At 37.8% G+C, this 19121-nt stretch overlaps 4 protein-coding genes and 1 long non-coding RNA gene across 8 annotated transcripts; 2 read left to right on the plus strand and 3 right to left on the minus strand.

Moving 5' to 3' along the window:
* Window positions 1-13: 13 nt before the first annotated feature.
* LOC111790677 (hypoxanthine-guanine phosphoribosyltransferase) lies at window positions 14-3125 on the minus strand. The gene is made up of 3 exons (XM_023671687.1): window positions 2763-3125; window positions 1324-1488; window positions 14-331 (listed from the first exon to the last, which is right to left on the minus strand). The coding sequence occupies exons 1-3, from the start codon at window positions 3060-3062 to the stop codon at window positions 233-235; spliced, it is 564 nt and encodes a 187-aa protein (XP_023527455.1). The 5' UTR covers window positions 3063-3125; the 3' UTR covers window positions 14-232.
* A 985-nt stretch (window positions 3126-4110) lies between these two features.
* Window positions 4111-5549, plus strand: LOC111810032. 2 transcript variants are annotated; one of them, XR_002817354.1, is made up of 3 exons: window positions 4117-4353; window positions 4427-4924; window positions 5003-5549. It is a non-coding gene; the product is annotated as an uncharacterized LOC111810032 (long non-coding RNA). The 2 variants fall into 2 exon arrangements; XR_002817353.1 differs by having other exon boundaries at window positions 4111-4924.
* A 414-nt stretch (window positions 5550-5963) lies between these two features.
* LOC111809005 (polyadenylate-binding protein 3) lies at window positions 5964-9719 on the minus strand. Of its 2 annotated transcripts, none has more exons than XM_023695312.1 (7): window positions 9228-9719; window positions 8063-8838; window positions 7826-7903; window positions 7642-7731; window positions 7082-7390; window positions 6583-6822; window positions 5964-6482 (listed from the first exon to the last, which is right to left on the minus strand). In XM_023695312.1, exons 1-7 carry the CDS (start codon window positions 9487-9489, stop codon window positions 6258-6260), a joined length of 1980 nt encoding a protein of 659 aa, XP_023551080.1. In that variant the 5' UTR covers window positions 9490-9719; the 3' UTR covers window positions 5964-6257. The 2 variants fall into 2 exon arrangements, with proteins under 2 accessions (XP_023551080.1, XP_023551071.1); XM_023695303.1 differs by having other exon boundaries at window positions 7079-7390.
* A 1172-nt stretch (window positions 9720-10891) lies between these two features.
* LOC111782248 lies at window positions 10892-14386 on the minus strand. The gene is made up of 2 exons (XM_023663089.1): window positions 13965-14386; window positions 10892-11300 (listed from the first exon to the last, which is right to left on the minus strand). Exons 1-2 carry the CDS (start codon window positions 14337-14339, stop codon window positions 11085-11087), a joined length of 591 nt encoding a protein of 196 aa, XP_023518857.1. The 5' UTR covers window positions 14340-14386; the 3' UTR covers window positions 10892-11084.
* An 872-nt stretch (window positions 14387-15258) lies between these two features.
* LOC111789940 (pentatricopeptide repeat-containing protein At1g34160) lies at window positions 15259-19052 on the plus strand. 2 transcript variants are annotated; one of them, XM_023670678.1, is made up of 4 exons: window positions 15259-15419; window positions 15575-15749; window positions 15854-15892; window positions 16119-19052. In XM_023670678.1, exon 4 carries the CDS (start codon window positions 16172-16174, stop codon window positions 17900-17902), a length of 1731 nt encoding a protein of 576 aa, XP_023526446.1. In that variant the 5' UTR covers window positions 15259-15419; window positions 15575-15749; window positions 15854-15892; window positions 16119-16171; the 3' UTR covers window positions 17903-19052. The 2 variants fall into 2 exon arrangements, with proteins under 2 accessions (XP_023526446.1, XP_023526454.1); XM_023670686.1 differs by having other exon boundaries at window positions 15259-15749; window positions 16119-17522; window positions 17608-17826.
* The last annotated feature ends 69 nt before the right edge of the window (window positions 19053-19121 follow it).

Genomic DNA, 19121 nt, shown 5'->3' on the forward strand with positions numbered 1-19121 from the left:
CAAGTGCACCAAATTTCACAAAGGCTCTCAAAAGAGTAAAAGAAGAGATTCAAGAACTGGCTCAAAATTCAGTATCATTTGCTGCTATGTCTTACTTTTCCAAGGCATAGCGATGCATGTGGGGAGGGTTGATGGGTAGATACTCAAAAACATTGCAATTTCAACACTAAAAATACAGCAATTAAGCAGTAAATTAGAATGCTTCCCTTACAGAGAGGTTGGATTTAATCATTCACTGGTAACATTCAGGCTTCAAAACGCCAATATATGGCAAATTTCTGTACAGTTCTGCAAAGTCCATACCGTAGCCCACGACAAAGTAATCTGGACACTGCTCAAAACAAAACCATCTAAGAAATTAGTTTAACTGAACCAAGTAATGGCAATCCAAGAATGTGTGATTGGTGATTGTGGTGCTTTCATTTACCTACTGATTGGAAAATAGTTACGAAGTCTTCAATATGAAGAAAAAGGATAGATAATGTTTGTAGTTTCACTTTTGTTTGATAACTTGTAACAGTCTTGTGGCTTACTTGCTGTGATCCATTGTATTCTCGGATGAGATGAACCACAGTCTCAGAGGTAAGGAGTTTTGATAAGGGTGAAGACATATTATCCTTTCTGGTAATTGAGAATGATGAGGTATCTTTGAGTGTGGGTGTTTCTAAGAGGTTTTTGTGTGTGTTTTTATGTTTTTTGGGGTAAAATGTGTAACTATGTATATGAGTAAGGTGAGTGTGTTTGTATGTGTTTTGTCTTTTGTAGTGTATAAATATGAGTTTGTGTAAGTGTGTACAAATGTGTGATTTGAGTGTTGTGATTGTCTGTGTCTGTTGTGGTTTTTAGCGATGTATAGTTCGTGAAGTGTGTCAATTTGTTTTTTTGGGTGTTATAGGGTCTCTGAGAACGGTTTGTTTCCCTAAAGGGGCACTTTTTACCAGGAGTACTTTTTTCACTAACATATATTGTCCTCTTTGGGCTTTCCCTTAAGGTTTTTAAACGCGTCTACTAAGAAGAGGTTTTCATACCCTCATAAAGAATGTTTCGTTCTTCTCTCCAACTGACGTGGGATCTTACATAATTATTTGGCTCTTTGTTTTCGAAAATTAAGCTAAAAACACTACTTTCACCCATGAGTTTCTTTGGTTTTCGAAAATTGAAGCCAGTTTTGAAAACAAAAAAATGAGAAAAGCAGAGAAATGTTCTTGTTGTTTTGGAATTTGATTAGGAATTCAAATGTTTTTCTTGAAATAAATGGTGAGAAAGCAAGCATAAATTTCAAAAACTAAAAACAAAAGGGCTAAATAATCCATTTCAACTTACTTCAAACCCATGGTAGAACTTTCCTTCGCCGACTAGCTGAAAATGAACCTTTCGTCTAGTTGGTTTATCGAGAAAAGTGCATACTGATACAGATGAAGCTCCTTTTGCCTCCATATGAGCAAGGAGACAAGATAAAGTATTTCCAGAATCTACAATATCCTCAACCTAAAAGGAGATTCATTATAAAAGTCAAGAACATGCTAAATATGCTTTACAAGAATTATGGGAGAAATGAATCATTCTCAATAAAGTAGTATGTGTGTCAACAGTAACCCATGTCAAATACAGGAAGACAATCAATCTATTACATGCTGACACAAAAGAAGAAACACATGTTCTTGAAGACCATAAAGACCATGAAAGAGAGGCCCACCTCTCAAGGAGATTTAACTTGGTAGAATAGCGAAGGGCAGATTAGCTAAAGGCATTTGCATTATGATTTTTATTTATAGCCTCTAGGCAGATCCATAGAATGATGCATAAACATTCATATTTTCTCTGTTTATTCCAAATGGGCAATCCTCCTGTTCTGACAAGTTCTTGAGAAAATCGGTTTATAACTTCATATTTTTTTAGAGGAATCAAATGGTTTTGTTAACAGCTCAAAGGATACACTAGGGGTTGCCTAGAATTCCACTCAAAGTCAAGAACAGTACAAATAGACCTCCAAATGCTAAGAATCGAAAAGAAAATAAAAATCAAAGATTCAGAGCTCCTTCAAAGTGGAAAACAGGGACTAAGTCATCATTTCTCTCTGCAAATGTATACTCGATCCTGATCAGATTAATTTTAGATGGAGAGAGTGACAATATATCTTTCTACTGATTAAATTTCATATAGTCTATGAATTTTTTTTTTAAAAAGTGTTCATATCAGTAAGGTTCATATAATTGTTCCAAACCAACATTGATCTGGAGTATGATCTTAACCTCGATTAATTTTTAATGGGACCGTACTCTGCTTTATTTCATGGATTGAAAAGTACTCCTTTCAAATCTATGCCAAATTTGATGAATTCAGAATCTAATTTCAATAACCCTATTTTCTTTCCCACCCGAGTAGTAAAATCCTGGCATGCAAAACTTCCTAAAAAAGAACACCTACATTTGAACAGAATCTACCTTTACCGGAAACTCCACCAAGCATCAGCGATTCAGTATAGAGGCATAAAGCGAAGAAAACACCGAAAAAGGAAGTCCAAGACCACCACGTAAGCCGGAGTAGTTAGGCAAAAAATCAAACAAAAATACCAAGAGTGACAGAGGAAGGCCCTTTGTGCCACCAGGAATCCGAGTTTGAGTTGCTGACTTAATCAAGGAGAATAAGTGCGACACAATCACTTAGGGCGCAGGAAGAGAAAAAGGAAAATCCAAACACAAAGATTCAATGGCGATTTAGGCGAAAAAATAGACGGAGCGAGAAAGATTGAAGGCAAATACCAGAATTACGTGCTTGTTCTTGACATCCACTTTCAAGTCCGACGAAATTCTAGGAGCACCATTAGACTCAGTACCAACACCGTAAGATTCGACCCGAACAAAGTCGAGAGTGATTGGAAGATTGATGCGACGGACCAAGTCAGCCAGGAAGATGAAGGCTCCAGTGGCGACGCCGACGATGACCGGCGGCGAAGAGGTTTCAGAGAAGTCGGCAGAGATTTGGGAGGCGAGGTCGGCGACTCGAGAAGAAATCTGGTCCTGGTTCCAGAGCACTCTCTCAATGTGAGAATGGAGTGCCATGAACGACGATAGGGATCGGCGCAAAGTTGGTCTGTTCTAAAAATGAGTCCTCTCTGTAAATCTTAATTTAATTTAAACGTTTTTTTCTTTTTTTTACAAAATAGTAATTTGTTTTTCTATCAAAATTTCATCTTCTTACCTTATTAGTACATACTATTTATCCTTAGAACTTACCATGTCTGTCAATTTTTTGAACGGTCGCCTTTTAAATTAAGTAATATAATAAGAAATTAGGTAATTGAATTTTGACTGACTGAACGATTAACTATATTCAAAATCTAGATAAGTGAGTGATCACCGACTTGAATTAAGTAAATATAAAAAATTAGGCAAATGAATTCTCACCGACATGAACGATTAAGTAAGATATAAGAATCTAGGCAAGTGAATCCACACCGACTTGAATGATTAAGCAAACATAAGAAATTAGGCAAGTGAGTTCTTACCGACATTAACGATTAAGAGATATAAGAAACTAGGCAAGTGGGTCCCTACTGACTTGAACGATTGAGTAGATATAAGAAACTAGGCAAATGAATCCTCACCGACATGGATGATTAAGTAGATATAAGAAACTAGGCAGTGAGCCTCACCGACTAAATGATTAAGCAGATATAAGAAATTAGGCAAGTGAGTTCTTACCGACATTAACGATTAAGGGATATAAGAAACCAGGCAAGTGAGTCCTCGCCGACTTGAACGATTGAGTAGATACAGAAGCTGGGTAAATGAGTTTTTACTAACTTGAACAATTTCAACTACCGAGCAAACATTTTATTTGGTGGGCAACATCATTAGGGTGTATTATTAAATTTAACTATGAAGAAATGCACTCGAAATCGAACGATACCGTCTTGTGTAATATAATGATAAATAGACTTCTATCATTTATGAGACGGGAACATTCATCAACTAAAATAGTCATTTTTTTATTTTTTTTTAATAAATAAAATAGCGAGATATTTTTCCCATTTTTTTAATAATTTGAAGTTACCATGATTGCCCTCGGGAGCATGGATGAAAACCCTAAATGAATGGCCCATGAGTTTGAATATGAGCCTGAAATGAGAAGCCCATCTGCTAAAATTGGCCACGAAAGAGACAGGGATGGCCCAAATTTCAAAAGGAATTTGGCGCCAAAATTTCCCGTGGATTCCTTCAAATTGAAACACAAACAAACACAGAAAAATCGAATCAAAATCTGTAAAGCAGGGCATGTCGACGATCTATCTTTATCGTCGTATGGTGTTACCAGTTCTCTTACCTGTGGATCTTCATCGTCACTGATCTCGTATCGTCTCTCTCTGTTTCTGATTTCCTTGTGTCTCTCTGTAATTTCTGTAATGGCGGTGGTTTCTATTTAGGTGAAGAAGCAGCGGAGGAGCGGGAATGAGTGGATCTATCTTCATCGTCGTATGGTGTTACCAGTTCTCTTACCTTTGGATCTTCATCGTCACTGATCTCGTTTCGTCTCTCTCTGTTTCTCATTTCCTTCTGCGTTTCTCTCTGTGACTTCTGTAATGGCGGTGGTTTCGATTTAGGTGAAGAAGCAGCAGAGGAGCGGGAATGAGTGGATCTATTCAGCGTGCAACGAGGAACAATCGATGCTGAAGGTGTTTTGCTCAAGCACCTATGGCGAAAGAGATCTGAGATACTGGATGGAAGAATTGTTGACGAAGATCAGATTGCCGGCAGAGCGAGGAGAAAAGGACGCAGTGATCGGAGTGAGTACCTTGATTTGGAAGAAGATCACAGCCAAAGTGGAGGAAACGAACGAGAAATAGGTCACGATTTTGTAAATAGCCATCAGCTATTCACGCCTCAAAATGTAGAACAGGCGTTTCAGCATTTGAGCTCCAAAGGTAAAACTATGAGTATGATTCTAATACTTGCAACTTTCCAGCACAAAAAGTTGAGCAAAAACAGTCATAAATTTGTAGATGACGTTCGAATCTCCGAGTTTCCATTGAAGATTCAAGCATGAGAATGGAGAGTAAAGGCATCTCGAAAGACCGACAAAAAATGCAAGAACAAGAACTTGCATATTAGTGAAGGTAAGAGGGCCTTCTTCCAAGTAGAGTGAATACTTAACCGAAGAAGACAACTGCGGAGCCAGAGATGAAGAAAATATGACAACAGAACAGAGGGCATGGCATGGACATCTTCAAGACTATCATTTCAAATGGCAATGACTTCGAGCTCCAAAGGACGAGCTATAAGAACACTTTTCAATTGTAGACAATAGTAGAAAGGTTGTAATCACAAAAGAATTTCCTTCAACTATACCCCGCCCCGGAGAGAAGCAGTGATCTCTACATTTCTACTGAAAGAATTCATAGAAGAAATATTGGACCTTGGAGGAAGGTGGATTGTGAGATCCTATCGGGTGGGGAGGAGAACGAAATATTCTTTACAAAGATGTGAAAATCTCTCCCTAGTAGATGTGCTTTAAAAACTTTGAGGGAGAGCTCGAAAGAGAAGGCCAAAGAGGAAGTGTCTACTAGCGGTGAGCTTGAGCTGTTACAAAAATGAAATAGTCATTGTGCCACATCAATGCCCTAGCACACGACCACAACATACTAGCCCTTTTGGGCATCCTCCAACCCGACAAAGCTTCGAAGAGCCAATTGTCGATGGACCTTGACAAACGACCGCTCACCACAAAAATATTCATTGCTAAAGGATCATAAATATATGTTCCCATAGTACCTGAATCAGAGAGGGGCAAGTTCTTTCAAATATCCTGCAATTGAAACCTTTCAATTTCGGACTCCTCGATATCATGCTTGGATTTAGAATTAATATCGCACCCAATGATCGATGACCGATGACCGATGATCATCAAGACAGCCATGAATCTTGAGCAATAATAATAATATGAAATAGACTCAAAATATTAGCAAAAGCAAACATATGAAACCATAGTTTAAAAAATCCAAAAGGAAGGAATCTGTCATCAAAGGTTGAACAAAATCAAACAAAATTCTAAGCATCCAAAACTAGAATTAAATAAAATAAAGCTGCCCGTCAAGACCCTGCAACAAATAGACAATAACCTAGACAGTTATGGAAGGAAGATAAAAGGAAAAGGAAAGGATAAAACCCGAACCACACATTCGTTCACCGTCCAGAATAAAGAATGCTCTAAGGAAAATTGATGACCCGGGAACAGGTGCTCTCTTTTTCGGTCTTTGTTCATTTGGCCAGGGCCAATGCACCGAGCTGATCAGATAGCTCGGGTTCCGATGAAGCTTTGTGGAGGACTTCCATTGCCTCAGCCACCTTACTCTTCAAGTCATCCGGTGACTCGATGAGATGAAGGACCTCTGGTTGGTCCATTTCCAGCAACATTCCAGTAACCTTTGCTGCATGACCTGGCTCGAGACATTCCACAAGTGGATACAGCTGCTCGCCGAGCATCTGTAACAATATAATGTAGAAAGTATAGTTTTTGACATGTCTCATCTTACGGATATGATTTCATTCTTCTCTAATGAAGGAAAGAAAAATGGTGACATACCACACGTTGGTTTTCGGGTGAAGCAGAAGCTAATGCAGAAGCGAGTGTTGTTGATGAAGGCACGACCCTTGATCGTTGGACGTCAATGGGGGAGCTAGACACTCCAGAAGTATCAAAAGTCAGAGGCATCACTGGACCAACAAGAGCTTGAGGCAGAACAGGGGGCAGGACGGGTGGCTTTAATCCATTCCGTACATTGTTCATGTAACTAAAACCTTGTCCAGTGCCACGGAGCAGTGACTGGATTCAAGAAACAAGTCCACACAAACATCAGAAGAAATGAAAGACAAAGGAAAGAAACTCGGTAACAAAGTACATAAATTTCTACATAGGCTTCAACGGTTTGACCCCCTCGAAAAAACTCGTAGGAAGGATTTTAATAGATCTCGGTAATGCAAAATCGCAGACAAATGCAGCACAAACATTGAAATGGTATCTACTAATGAAACTGACACTAAAAAAATAGCGAGTAGACAGATGATATTAACAACGTTACCTCCTGCTGCTGCTGCTGCTGCTTAAATGGTTGCAAATTTCCACCTCGCCTCATCCCAGGACGTGGCCCGGGCTGTCCTTGCCTCTGAAACTGGTAAGGCATGATGAAGTTTGGACCCATACCAGGTCGCATTCCGGTCATGAGTTGAGGCTGGAAGCCGTATCCAGCAGGCTGTGAGGGCACCAGCCCGGGATTTCCCTGACCATAATACAGCTGCTGAGGTGCAAGTCGTGGTGCACCTGGATGAAACCCTGGAAGTCCTGAAGGCAAAGACGACATTGCGCCAGCTGCTCTGGCTTGAGCAAATTGAGCCTGTACACACAAGAATATATGCTATTACCAGAATTCATAGGATTGACACATTATAGAAAATGCATGATAAAGCAACAACTCCGCTCGCAAAATACTAGTAAATAAGTATTTCGATCCACCACATGGGACTATCAAAATTCGCATAATTGGATATAGATATCAAAACGCCACGTTATTAAATTCAGAACTGAAATCATCATAGGAAAAAAAAACATGAACGATAGACCATTCCTCGAGAGTAAAAATCACACCTGGAGCCGAGCCTTTCTCTCTTCTTTGTGCTGGGCAACAGCCACATACAGAGGTTTCCTTCCCTTCATTTTTCCATTCAATTCATTCAACTAAAGAATACAAAAGAAACAGAAAAGTTAGTTTCCATATTCGGATATAGAACACCCAGAAGTAGATCGTAATGAAAAAAATAAACAAATTTACGGCTCTCGTTGCTTCATCTGGCGAAGAAAATGCTACAAAACCAGATCCCTTGCTCAGTCCATTTTGGTCAAGCATAACCTGGCAATAATTCAATCAGGCATAGAAATAAAAATAAAAAAAAAAAAAAAAAAAAAAAAAAAAAAAANAAAAAAAAAAAAAAAAAAAAATCATCCAGCTATCTATGCGAAAGTCAACACGTAGGCTTCGACGGTGGAGGTTGCCAAAAGAAAAACGAACCTTGCATGATGTGATTGTTCCATACTCAGAGAATAACTCTTTGAGCTTCTCATCATCAATATGGTCATCAAGGTTTTTTATATACAAATTAGCACCTTGTAATTTTTCAAATCTACTCTTTCGGTCCTGTTCAAATTTTGCTTTCAACTCGGCCTCCCTTTCTGCTTTCTTCTGAGCCCTGGCTACATACAGAACCTTTTCATCACCAAGGATGGTACCATTCAACATTTCAACTGCAGCAGCAGCAGAGTCTGGGCTCTGGAAATTCACAAAGCCAAAACATTTGGACTTCCCCTTCGAATCTGTCATGACAGCTGCACTAGTAATGTCACCATGTGTAGCAAAAAGATTTTTTAGGTCATCAGCTGTAGTAGTTTCCAGTAAATTCTTCACATAAACATTAGTAAATGTCGATCCATTTGCCTGAATCCTTTCCTGACGTCGAATAAAATTTCCAACAAAAACTTGCTTATCATTGAGCAGCATGCCATTCAACCTAACTATAGCAATGTTTGCAGCTTCCTCATTTTCAAATTGCACAAATCCATACCCTTTTGATTGACCATTGCTATCAATGGCAACTTTACACGAAAGAATAGGACCGAAGGTAGCAAATGTATCTTGCAATGCCTTGTTATCAATTGATGCGTCCAGATTTTTGATGAAAACATTTGCATGGCCACTTTTTCGGATGCTAGGATCTCGATTCGACATCATAATCCTGATAGGCTTCCCATTAATGGGGGAGAAATTCAAATGTTCCAAGGCGCTGGAAGCTGAGAAAATTTATGAAAGGATACAATAAGAGACTCAATGCCTAAATTTTGGAACCAAAAGATGCTTTAAAAAATATATATATCCAACTTGAATGTGTGTATCAGTATGAATCAATATGAATCAATATATAACTTAATAAAAACTGATCCAATAACAACAGAAACCCAAAACATATCCAGAATAATTCTTTAAATGTACTAAAAAATCGATTCATAATAACGTAATTTTCAGTCATCGAATTTCGATTTCCAAAATGCAATAGCCTAAGAAGAAAATCAGAACAAAACACAACAGTATCAAAATCAAAACTCAAGCATATCAAAATCATCCAGAAATTACAGAACAAAAATTAAAGACGCATATAAACATAAAGAACGAAACAACGAACCTTCCTGATGATTGCTGAAATTAACATAAGCGTATCCAAGCGATTGCCTGCCTGTCTGATCCCTGCAAACCCTAATAGAGACAACCTGAGCCACTTGGCTAAACAGTTCCAAAAGCTGTCCCTCGTTCACAGTCGGGTCCAGATCGCCAACATACAATGAAGAACTCAAGAATCTGCCTCGAGTGGCGACAGAGTCAGTCGGAGGAATCGCCGCCGTTTGAACTGTAGCGACAGTCGCCGGTGCCGTAACTGGAGTTGCCATCGCCGACTCGAGACCGAAAAAACACCGCCGGAAACAAAATAAATTAGATAGATAGAAGAACAGAAATCGGAGGCAGTCTACCGATGAGCGAACAGCCGAAGAAGATCACAGGATCACTAGGGTTTCTAAACTTCTCTAAAAATGGAAATTTGTAGATTTTTCTTTTTGGTTTTTATTTTCCTTTCCTAATCTTTTCCTTCGTGAATTCCTCCGAGGAGAGGGGGAGAGAGAGAGAGAGAAGCAAATTGGAGCGAAACTTATACATTTATACTGCCAGAAAGAAGAGGACTTTTCAAACTTTTTCGTATTGTATAGCTTCGAGCTTAACTTAATGACACGTGTCCATTTGTTACTTGAATGTCAAGTATGACAAGTGAATATTCTAATATTTCAAATATTCCAATATTAAATGATTATTCTTTTTCTTATTTATTTTATTCTAAACATGGACATTTATTAAATTATCTATATTTTTATATAACTAAAATTTATATTTGACACATAAATTATTTATTTATTATTTTTTTTTTTTTACTTCCCATTTTTTAAATGACTTTTTAATTGCTTTAATTTTAGTAACTCATTTCCAAATTTGAACAAAAAGCTTTGATTTTATTTTATTTTATTTTCACTCTCACAAATTCCAATATTTTTCTATATTAATTAAGAAAAAATAAAATATAACTAATAAGCGTTTGGTCGGTCCAAGCCCAAGAATTAGATCATGGACTTTTATTATCGAGCACTAGATCGATTCAATCCAAGTCCAATACACAGTCTTAGATTGTTGGACTACCATTTGAGCTGAAGTTTAGATTTTGTAAGATTGGACGGTATTTTATTTTTTTAGTCATTGATTTTTTTTTTAAATACAATTTATTTATTGAGTTTAATTATTATTTTTAATTTAAGTTTAATTATTATGGTTTAATAGAAGTTACTTAATTTAATTATTTAAGTGAATATTTTTTGTTTCAAATTTCGTTAAATATATATATATTTACTAAGTCTATATATATATATATATATATTTATTTATTTATTTATATTTACTAAGTCTTTTTTAGTATAATTTTAATTGTCTACTCAAATGTATGATTTAATTAATTCTAAATAAATAAAATTAATAATTTTCCAATATTAAAGTTAAATGCTAACAAGAACGTTAATTATAAATTTGAATTTTGATATCTAATATATTCAATATGAATCACAAATTTTATGTAAATTGAAAGTTTATGAACTAAATTTGTAATATCCAGATAGATATTATTCTTCTCAATCTTCGCAAGGGCGGGATGGTAATTTAACTTATTTATGCTCGTTTTTTCAAACTCAATTTCACCATGTCTAGTTATGTAACTCGAGTTTAAATGAACGAGAGAACATTTAAGATTGTGAATGAAGTTATGACAAACAAGTTATATACATAAATCCAAACTATATAATAACTCATTACGTCAAAAGATCAGATCCAGGCAGGGAATTTATGATAGCAATGGACCAAGAACGTTCCATTTGTATTGTATCAAATCTTCTATTTCCAAAGTTTCAAAACAATAAACAATAATCAACAAAGGCCTGGAGAACAAGATTCACCAACCGTACTTCTTCAGCAAGTCCCTAGTTCTCTTCCTCGAGCGTGTGAAGACGATAACGACGCAAGCAAGAATCCAAGGAGGGAAGTTCCCAGTGATGTTTAGTTTCTTCATCCATCCCTGTGAGTTTCTTGAGGTCGAGAGAAGCGTTATCATAATGGTAATAATTGCCACGGCAAAAACTATCCGGGTTACGGGTTTGATCAGGGAATCCTGTAGTAAAAAGAGAAAATGTGGAATTAGCTATGTGCTAGAATATGATGCAAAAGAATAAATAAAAATGAAGCGAACAAAATCGAACAACATTAGAACATATATGCATCCATTTTCCGGTTACCATCCAATACGTTAAGGTCGTCATCAACTGAATCAGTTGACAAACACAACCTTAAATACGCTTTTATCATATGGTTGTCCTAGCATCGAAAAACATCTATGAATTAGGACGACATCGATAACCAAAGACCAAAAATCAAGAGGAAAAGAACACGAAATAGGACTTTTTTGTAACAGCCCAAGCCTAAGCCCACCGCTAGCAAATATTGTCCTCTTTGGGCTTTCCCTCAAGGTTTTAAAACACGTCTGCTAGAGAGAGATTTCCACACCCTTATAAAGACGGTTCCGTTCTCCTCCCCAACCAACATGGGATCTCACATTTTTTACTTAAACTAGCTCTAGCTCAGTAAAAATGAGTCGTCTCCCTGCAACTACTCACACTCACAAAAACTTGTGTGTTCAATTCTAACACAATAAACCAAATAAAGCAAAAGAGTCCATTGGAGAGCATTAATGCTTTGGAAACTCCTTTTGACTCTCTTAACTATGAGTGTACATTAAACTCTTGAGTGTACATTAAACTCTTGGTGTAGGGCGCTTTTACCTAATTGTAATTTCATCTCATTCATGAAATACAGTCTCGCTATCAATGGATACACGCACGCGCGCACACACACATACCGGTCAAGAAAAGATAAAGAGCAGAATATAAGTCAATGTGGAAAACAGACAGTCACAGGGTAATTTGAGAAAATTGAAATCTTTAATAACTGGATCCATTGATACGACCTGTAACCTTGCAATTAAACTTCTTGGTCAATGAGGTATATATTTTATCATATGGTTGTCCTAGCAATAAGATCAGAAGTAAATCCTAGCTTCCCTCTTGAAAGCATGCTTAAAAATTACAACGTAGGAATTTTAAGCACTGTACGAATGGAAAAAGTTACACTTCAAAGTAGTTGTCACGTGAAATCAACATGGAGAATATTAGACAGTTTTAACCATATGCCAGCCCAAGCACCCGCCGTTTATGTGTGTGCGTGCAAGTGTTATGACAACTAGCACACGCTTCGACTAATGTCAAAGACAACTACCTAACCTTAAATATATTTAGTTGACATGGTCACTTGTAGGTTATTAAATTCTAGGTAGGTTGTCACTACGACTTGAACCCATATCCTCTAAAAGCCCTCAATGATCACTATACCAACAACCATAGCTGCCCGAACACCGACAATTATCAGAAAAAATAAAACTAGTGGCCAAATCTATGAGTAAGTTTAAACTTGTATACTAGGAAACAACTCATAGAGTGATAAACAATTCATACAAGGGACTCGATTAATTCTAAACCAAGAAAGAATTACAGGGAAGGGCTCCAAAAACAAGCCATCGTAAAACGAAGGATAAAGATGAGTATACTAAGAGTTTGTTTGGCACTGACTTTTAGAATAGGGAAATGTGTTTAATTAGACACATTTCTTTTGGCTCCATGAACAGCTCAACTAAAAAGTCATTTCAAACTTACTCGTGGATCTAATGAAGCATTAAGGTGAACTTCAACACGATTCTTTTCCAAAATCGTAGGATACCCAAAATATCTTTCTTCTTCGTTTTCTTCTTTTTTTAAAAAAAAAAACTAAAATGTCGTTTTATGAGCCGTTAACATACGCCTAAAAAAAATATGGTTCACATACTCCACTGCCCTTTTGCAAATACCACACCATGATAGCCAAGGCACAAATGTGGACAACCTCTCAAAGTCATCAGCATTGTGGATCTTCCCAAGGATAATTGGCAAGAAAAGAAAGAACTTCACCTTCTTAGAGATGTTAGTGGATAAAGGAGAAGGCAAGGAGGTTCAAACGAGGAAGCTCAAGCATTTCCAAGTTAAATGAGGCTATTCAAACAAGAACTCTTCAGATAAGTAGGTCAACGATAAAAGGGTCTAGGATTGAATTAGTGCCAGTGCCAATATCATGATACCCCAAACTCAAATCTGATTATCATCTAAACAGAAAACTTAAGTTCAATAAAACATGGCACACATTGAAAACTAGCTATCGAGGAGTTCGTGCTATTAGAAACCTCATGAGCATCCCAACAATCGAGGCTAAGCCCATGCTTACTAGAGACAACCTTGATCAAGAACCAAGAAGTTCTATCTCCAAGAGTGTAGGACTTTCGCTCACATTGTATCATTTGGTATTCTTCAAGACTAAATTACCAATTCTCAACTGGCTTTTACCCGTTCGTTTCAAATCTACTTTGAGTATAGCCATCGACTAGACTTACAGCCACATATCACCAATTACAACATTCAAGAAAAATAGGTTGTATTCTGTCTTATGATTCTCATCCATAAGATCTTCAATTCTTAAAACCTCAACTCAAACCAAACAAAACTTGAGTGCATTATATATCTCTAAACAAAGCTACAAACTAAATTTCAAACAATTACAGACTATGTATAGTGTTTTTCTTCACTCTTTAACTTCGGTCAACCAGTTCCATAGTTACAGATCGAGATCCACGTAGCAGATATAGTAAAGATGATCGATTTCGCAATTTGAAATGAATAGAGCAGAGAATCTTTACCTTAGGCTCTCCATCGATGTAAATTTCGGCTCCATCTCTGTAAGTCAATATAGACCTACCATTTCTAGGGTTGAATCGAATCGGGACGCCACGACCGGAGTCAGGTTTGAAGGCGAAAACGCTTTTGAAGCCGTATTTATCGAGAATCTCTCGGACCTCGAGCTGGTCTTGTTCCCAACCCCCAAGGCTTGATTTAAACACATCGATCGGACCTTTGCCCTGCCGATAAAGATGGATCTCAACCTCCGGAACCTTCGTCTTCACTGTTTTGGAATTCGAACTCGTGTTCGGGCTCTGAAGAAGAGGTTGCAGCTCTGAGTTCGAGCTGGTTTCTTCAATCTCACGGATTTCGCTCTCGCTCTGATGATCCTCCATTTCGCGCAATGTTTTTGATGTACGGTAATGGATTTTATTTGTTCCAACCAGCTAAATAAAATATCGTTTTTTTTTTTTTTTTTTTNAAAAAAAAAAAAAAAAAAAAAAAAAAAAAAAAAAAAAAAAAAAAAAAAAAAAAAAAAAAGTATACCCTAGAACAAAACGATCAAATCATTCAACACATTTACCGTTGTACCCTTTTAGTTAATTCATAAGGGTCCGAAACCAATATTCTCGAACCAAAGAAGTCTTTATATGTATTGTCTGGAAAAGAGGAAGATTCGTAATAAAGCTTTACTTCGAGTCATAGGTCAAAACTGATATATTTTCGATAACAGTAGCTGATGGTATTGATACTACTACTTGTATATGAACCTTTCTTATTGTTGTTCGACTCTGAGCCATATACATTCGATAAATTAAAAAATAAAGTTTTAAATTATTCACTTACAAATATTATATTAAAAATAATTTGTCGGGTAGTTTAGCTTCCCCAATCTTTAATATCATAGTGGGAGATTGATTTTATTCTCGTTCGTTCTATTAAATATATATATATATTTTATTTATAAATGCAATAAAAATAAAAAAATATAATTATAATGGCAATACAATATTTATTTTAATTTATTTAAAAATATAACTATTTTTTGTTTTAAATATATATATTTTCAGATTTTTATCGGTGTTTTGATAATAAAAAAGGAAAATTAAAAGAAAATTAAAAAAGGCCGTCTGTTGAGACGCGAAATATTGAGGCCCAAAATATGGTCTGGATATGTTGATAATGTGAGCTTTGAAGCAATTATGGGCCTCGAATTTAAGCCCATGACAGAGCGTACGTACCGGATATGCTTGCTTGCCCTATAAATACGTTCCCGCCTTTCGAAATTGATTCAAGAATTTCACTTCATCCGCTTCTTCTTCTCGTTTTCAACCTCTGAATCTCAGATACGAAATGTATGCTTTGCCAAGGTTTTAGGGTTTCTTTTGTGCTTCGATGCAACCTGTTAATGTTTGATTTGCTGCATTTTTCCTTTGTAGTGACATTGTGCTTCTTCTGTGTTGCAAGAAGCTTTTGTACGTGTTCTTTCGTCATTTCTCTGCGTTCTCGTTTTCGGTTCTGTTTTGACTCGCAATGAGTTTTGATTCCGGATTCCGTTTGAAATATGGAATAGTATTGCTTCTTTTGCTGTTGTTCTCTGAACTCTGACGCCGTATTACTGATTTTGAAGTGGCCTTCTGAACTTTTGGGATGTAAGGATTAAGGGACGGAGCCGAACATTCTCTTGACATTAAAGTCACTGGAGCGATCGAAACAATCTCAGGTTAGCTAAGGAGTTTCAAGCGTTCGATGAAACCTAGTCAAGTCTTCAATCCTAGCTTCTTCTTCTCCAAGGCAGGGTTTAGGTTTGATCGTCTACTCTCATTTCAACTTATTTTGGTCAATGATGAACCGACGAAGTCTAGGTAGAGCCGTACTAATGTTCAATTCCAATCAATTGATCTTACAGGGATTAGAGGATGAAAATTGGAAGCTATACTCCCAACTTGTAAGTTGTTTCTGTTCCCTGGTTTGGTCGACTATGTTAGAATGAAATATGAATTCTTTTAGTTATCAAGCTAGGGCTGTGATGATATTAGATACATATTTTTTGAATTTTTTTTATAATCTTGTAATTGTTTTTTTAAATTTAAAAACCAATAGGAATATGTTTGAAGCAATAAATAAATAAATAAATAAATAAAGTATTTTCATTTTTCCGTTTGACAATTTAGGCAAAGCCAACAAGTTTAGGTCGCGAGCCCTCTTACTGCGGAGAGAACGGCGAATGGCCTACTTCGATCTCCTGTTGCAGAAGTGTTCTTCCTTCTCGCAAATCAAGCAACTCCAAGCAAACCTCATCACCAATGGCCATTTTCACTTCTCTTCCTCTCGCACCAAGCTTCTCGAGCTCTGCGCCATCTCCCCCTTCGGCGACCTTTCTCATGCCCTCCATGTTTTCCGCCATATCCACTCCCCTTCCACCAAGGATTGGAACGCCGTCATTCGCGGCACCGCCTTGAGCTCCAATCCCTCAAATGCCATTTTCTGGTACAGAACCATGACCGCGTCAAATGGGCCTCATAGAGTCGACGCTCTCACCTGCTCCTTTGCCCTCAAAGCTTGTGCGCGTGCGTTGGCTCGTTCTGAAGTGATGCAATTGCATTCACAGGTTTTGCGATTTGGGTTCGATGCTGATGTTCTCCTGCAGACTACATTGCTTGATGCGTACGCAAAAGTTGAGGATCTTGATCAGGCCCAGAAGGTGTTCGACGAAATGCCAGAACCAGATATCGCCTCGTGGAATTCTCTGATTGCTGGGTTTGCTCAGGGGGGTCGACCAAGCGATGCTATAGATTTGTTTAAGAGAATGAAGGAGGATGGGAATTTGAGGCCCAATGAAGTAACCGTTCAAGGTGCTCTCTCGGCGTGTTCCCAATTGGGTACTTTAAAAGAAGGTGAGAATGTTCACAAATACATAGCAGAGGAGAATTTAGACACAGTTGTGCAGGTTTGTAATGTTGTTATTGATATGTATGCTAAATGTGGATCTGTGGATAAAGCTTATTGGGTGTTTGAGAATATGAGATGTGAGAAAAGTTTAATCACATGGAATACAATGATAATGGCATTTGCAATGCATGGTGATGGACACAAAGCGTTAGATCTTTTTGAAAAGTTGGGTCGATCTGGTATATATCCTGATGCAATATCATATCTAGCGGTGCTATGCGCCTGTAACCACGCAGGGCTCATAGAGGAAGGACTTAAGCTCTTCAATTCAATGGTGCAAAGGGGTGTGGCGCCAAATATAAAGCATTACGGAGTAGTGGTCGATTTGTTGGGTCGAGCTGGGCGTCTGAAAGAAGCTTATGACATTGTAAGTTCAATGCCTTTTCCTAATATGGTTCTGTGGCAGACTTTGCTTGGTGCTTGCAGGACTTATGGGGATGTAAAAATGGCAGAGATGGCATCTAGGAAGCTAGTAGAGATGGGCTTTATTAGCTGTGGTGATTTTGTTTTGTTGTCGAATGTGTATGCTGCTCGTCGGAGATGGGATGACGTTGGGCGAGTTAGGGATGCCATGAGAAGAAGGGATGTGAAGAAGACGCCTGGATTCAGTTACATAGAAGTGAAAGGTAATATGCACAAATTTCTATATGGCGATCGAAGCCATTCGAGTTGCCGTGAAATTTATGCAAAGCTTGATGAGATCATGTTTAGGATCAAAGCCATTGGATATACAGCTGAAACTGGTAATGTATTGCATGATATTGAGGAGGAGGACAAGGAGAACGTGCTGTGTTATCATAGTGAGAAGCTTGCTGTAGCCTTTGGATTATCTTGTACTGAAGAAGGGACCCCAATCCAAGTGATTAAGAATTTAAGGATTTGTGGGGATTGTCATGTTGTGATTAAGCTAATATCAAAGAGTTATAATCGAGAAATTTTTGTAAGGGACCGAACTCGATTTCACCGGTTTAAAGATGGTTTGTGTTCTTGCAAAGATTATTGGTGATACTTATTGGCGCAAAGGTTCTAAAATAGAGACGTTTTCTTGGTAAAAGTCCTGTATCTCACCGATCATGAGTTGGCTTAGAATAAGCGTCGGGAATGAGTTCAATTCGAGGTGAACACCTACTTAGGATTTAATGTCCTATGAGGATCAAACCGTTGTTCTGTGAGATTAGTTGAGGTACATGACTTTGAACGGATATGATATTCAAAAAGAAAATAATGCCCATATGGCAAGTGTAGGAATTATTTAGATATTTCGTTGATTCAAGGTCTAAGAGGCATGGGGCGTGTCGAGACCGAGGAAGAAGGCAGCTGTGGATAATGGAACATAGGAGTCGATACTGAGGAAGAAGGCAGCTGTGGATAATGGAATATAGGAGTCGATACCGAGGAAGAAGGCAGCTGTGGATAATGGAACATAGGAGTCGATACCCAGGAAGAAGGCAGCTGTGAATAATGGAACATAGGAGTCGAGACCAGCAGCTGTGCATAACGGAACATAGGAGTCGAGACCAGCAGCTGTGCATAACGGAACATAGGAGTCGAGACCGAGGAAGAAGGCGGCTGCGAATAACGGAACATAGGAGTCGAGACCGAGGAAGAAAGCAGCTGCGAATAATGGACATAGGAGTCGAGACCGAGGAAGAAAGCAGCTGCGTATAATGGAGATAGGAGTCGAGACCGAGGAAGAAAGCAGCTGCGAATAATGGACATAGGAGTCGAGACCGAGGAAGAAAGCAGCTGCGAATAATGGACATAGGAGTCGAGACCGAGGAAGAAAGCAGCTGCGAATAATGGACATAGGAGTCGAGACCGAGGAAGAAAGCAGCTGCGAATAATGGACATAGGAGTCGAGACCGAGGAAGAAAGCAGCTGCGAATAATGGACATAGAACATAGGAGTCGAGATCGAGTAAGAACGCAGCTGTGAATAATGAAACATAGAACTTGTAACTTGGATCAAGCGCTTTTGGTAGATTCATACAGAAAACGGCAACGAACAACAACAATGCGCTGTGAATCTGGTAAGTCTTTATTCATCGCTTACTTCCCTTTTTCCTATTTAGAAAAAGTAAAAAAAAATTTACCTTCCTAATACAGATACAAATGTCACTGTTAAAAAGTGAAGTGAAAATCTACTTGGTAGGATTCTTCCTAAGGGCTATAGAACTTCTAGACCTTAAGATAAATTTTATTTTTTTATAAAATATTGTTGAAAAC

The sequence above is a fragment of the Cucurbita pepo genome, chromosome LG01 (genome assembly GCF_002806865.2).
Source record: "Cucurbita pepo subsp. pepo cultivar mu-cu-16 chromosome LG01, ASM280686v2, whole genome shotgun sequence".
Lineage (NCBI taxonomy): Eukaryota > Viridiplantae > Streptophyta > Magnoliopsida > Cucurbitales > Cucurbitaceae > Cucurbita > Cucurbita pepo.

Coding starts and splice junctions, on each gene's coding strand:
- LOC111790677 (XM_023671687.1), bottom strand. CDS start 3,062: ATGGCACTCCATTCTCACATTGAGAGAGTGCTCTGGAACCAGGACCAG. Junction 1,489..2,762: donor AGAACAAGCACGTAATTCTG/GTATTTGCCTTC, acceptor ATCTCCTTTTAG/GTTGAGGATATTGTAGATTC. Junction 332..1,323: donor AGTTCTACCATGGGTTTGAA/GTAAGTTGAAAT, acceptor TGTTTTGAGCAG/TGTCCAGATTACTTTGTCGT.
- LOC111809005 (XM_023695303.1), bottom strand. CDS start 9,489: ATGGCAACTCCAGTTACGGCACCGGCGACTGTCGCTACAGTTCAAACG. Junction 7,732..7,825: donor CAGATGAAGCAACGAGAGCC/GTAAATTTGTTT, acceptor TGTATTCTTTAG/TTGAATGAATTGAATGGAAA. Junction 6,483..6,582: donor CACCCGAAAACCAACGTGTG/GTATGTCACCAT, acceptor ATATTGTTACAG/ATGCTCGGCGAGCAGCTGTA.
- LOC111782248 (XM_023663089.1), bottom strand. CDS start 14,339: ATGGAGGATCATCAGAGCGAGAGCGAAATCCGTGAGATTGAAGAAACC. Junction 11,301..13,964: donor ACATCGATGGAGAGCCTAAG/GTAAAGATTCTC, acceptor TTTTTACTACAG/GATTCCCTGATCAAACCCGT.
- LOC111789940 (XM_023670678.1), top strand. CDS start 16,172: ATGGCCTACTTCGATCTCCTGTTGCAGAAGTGTTCTTCCTTCTCGCAA.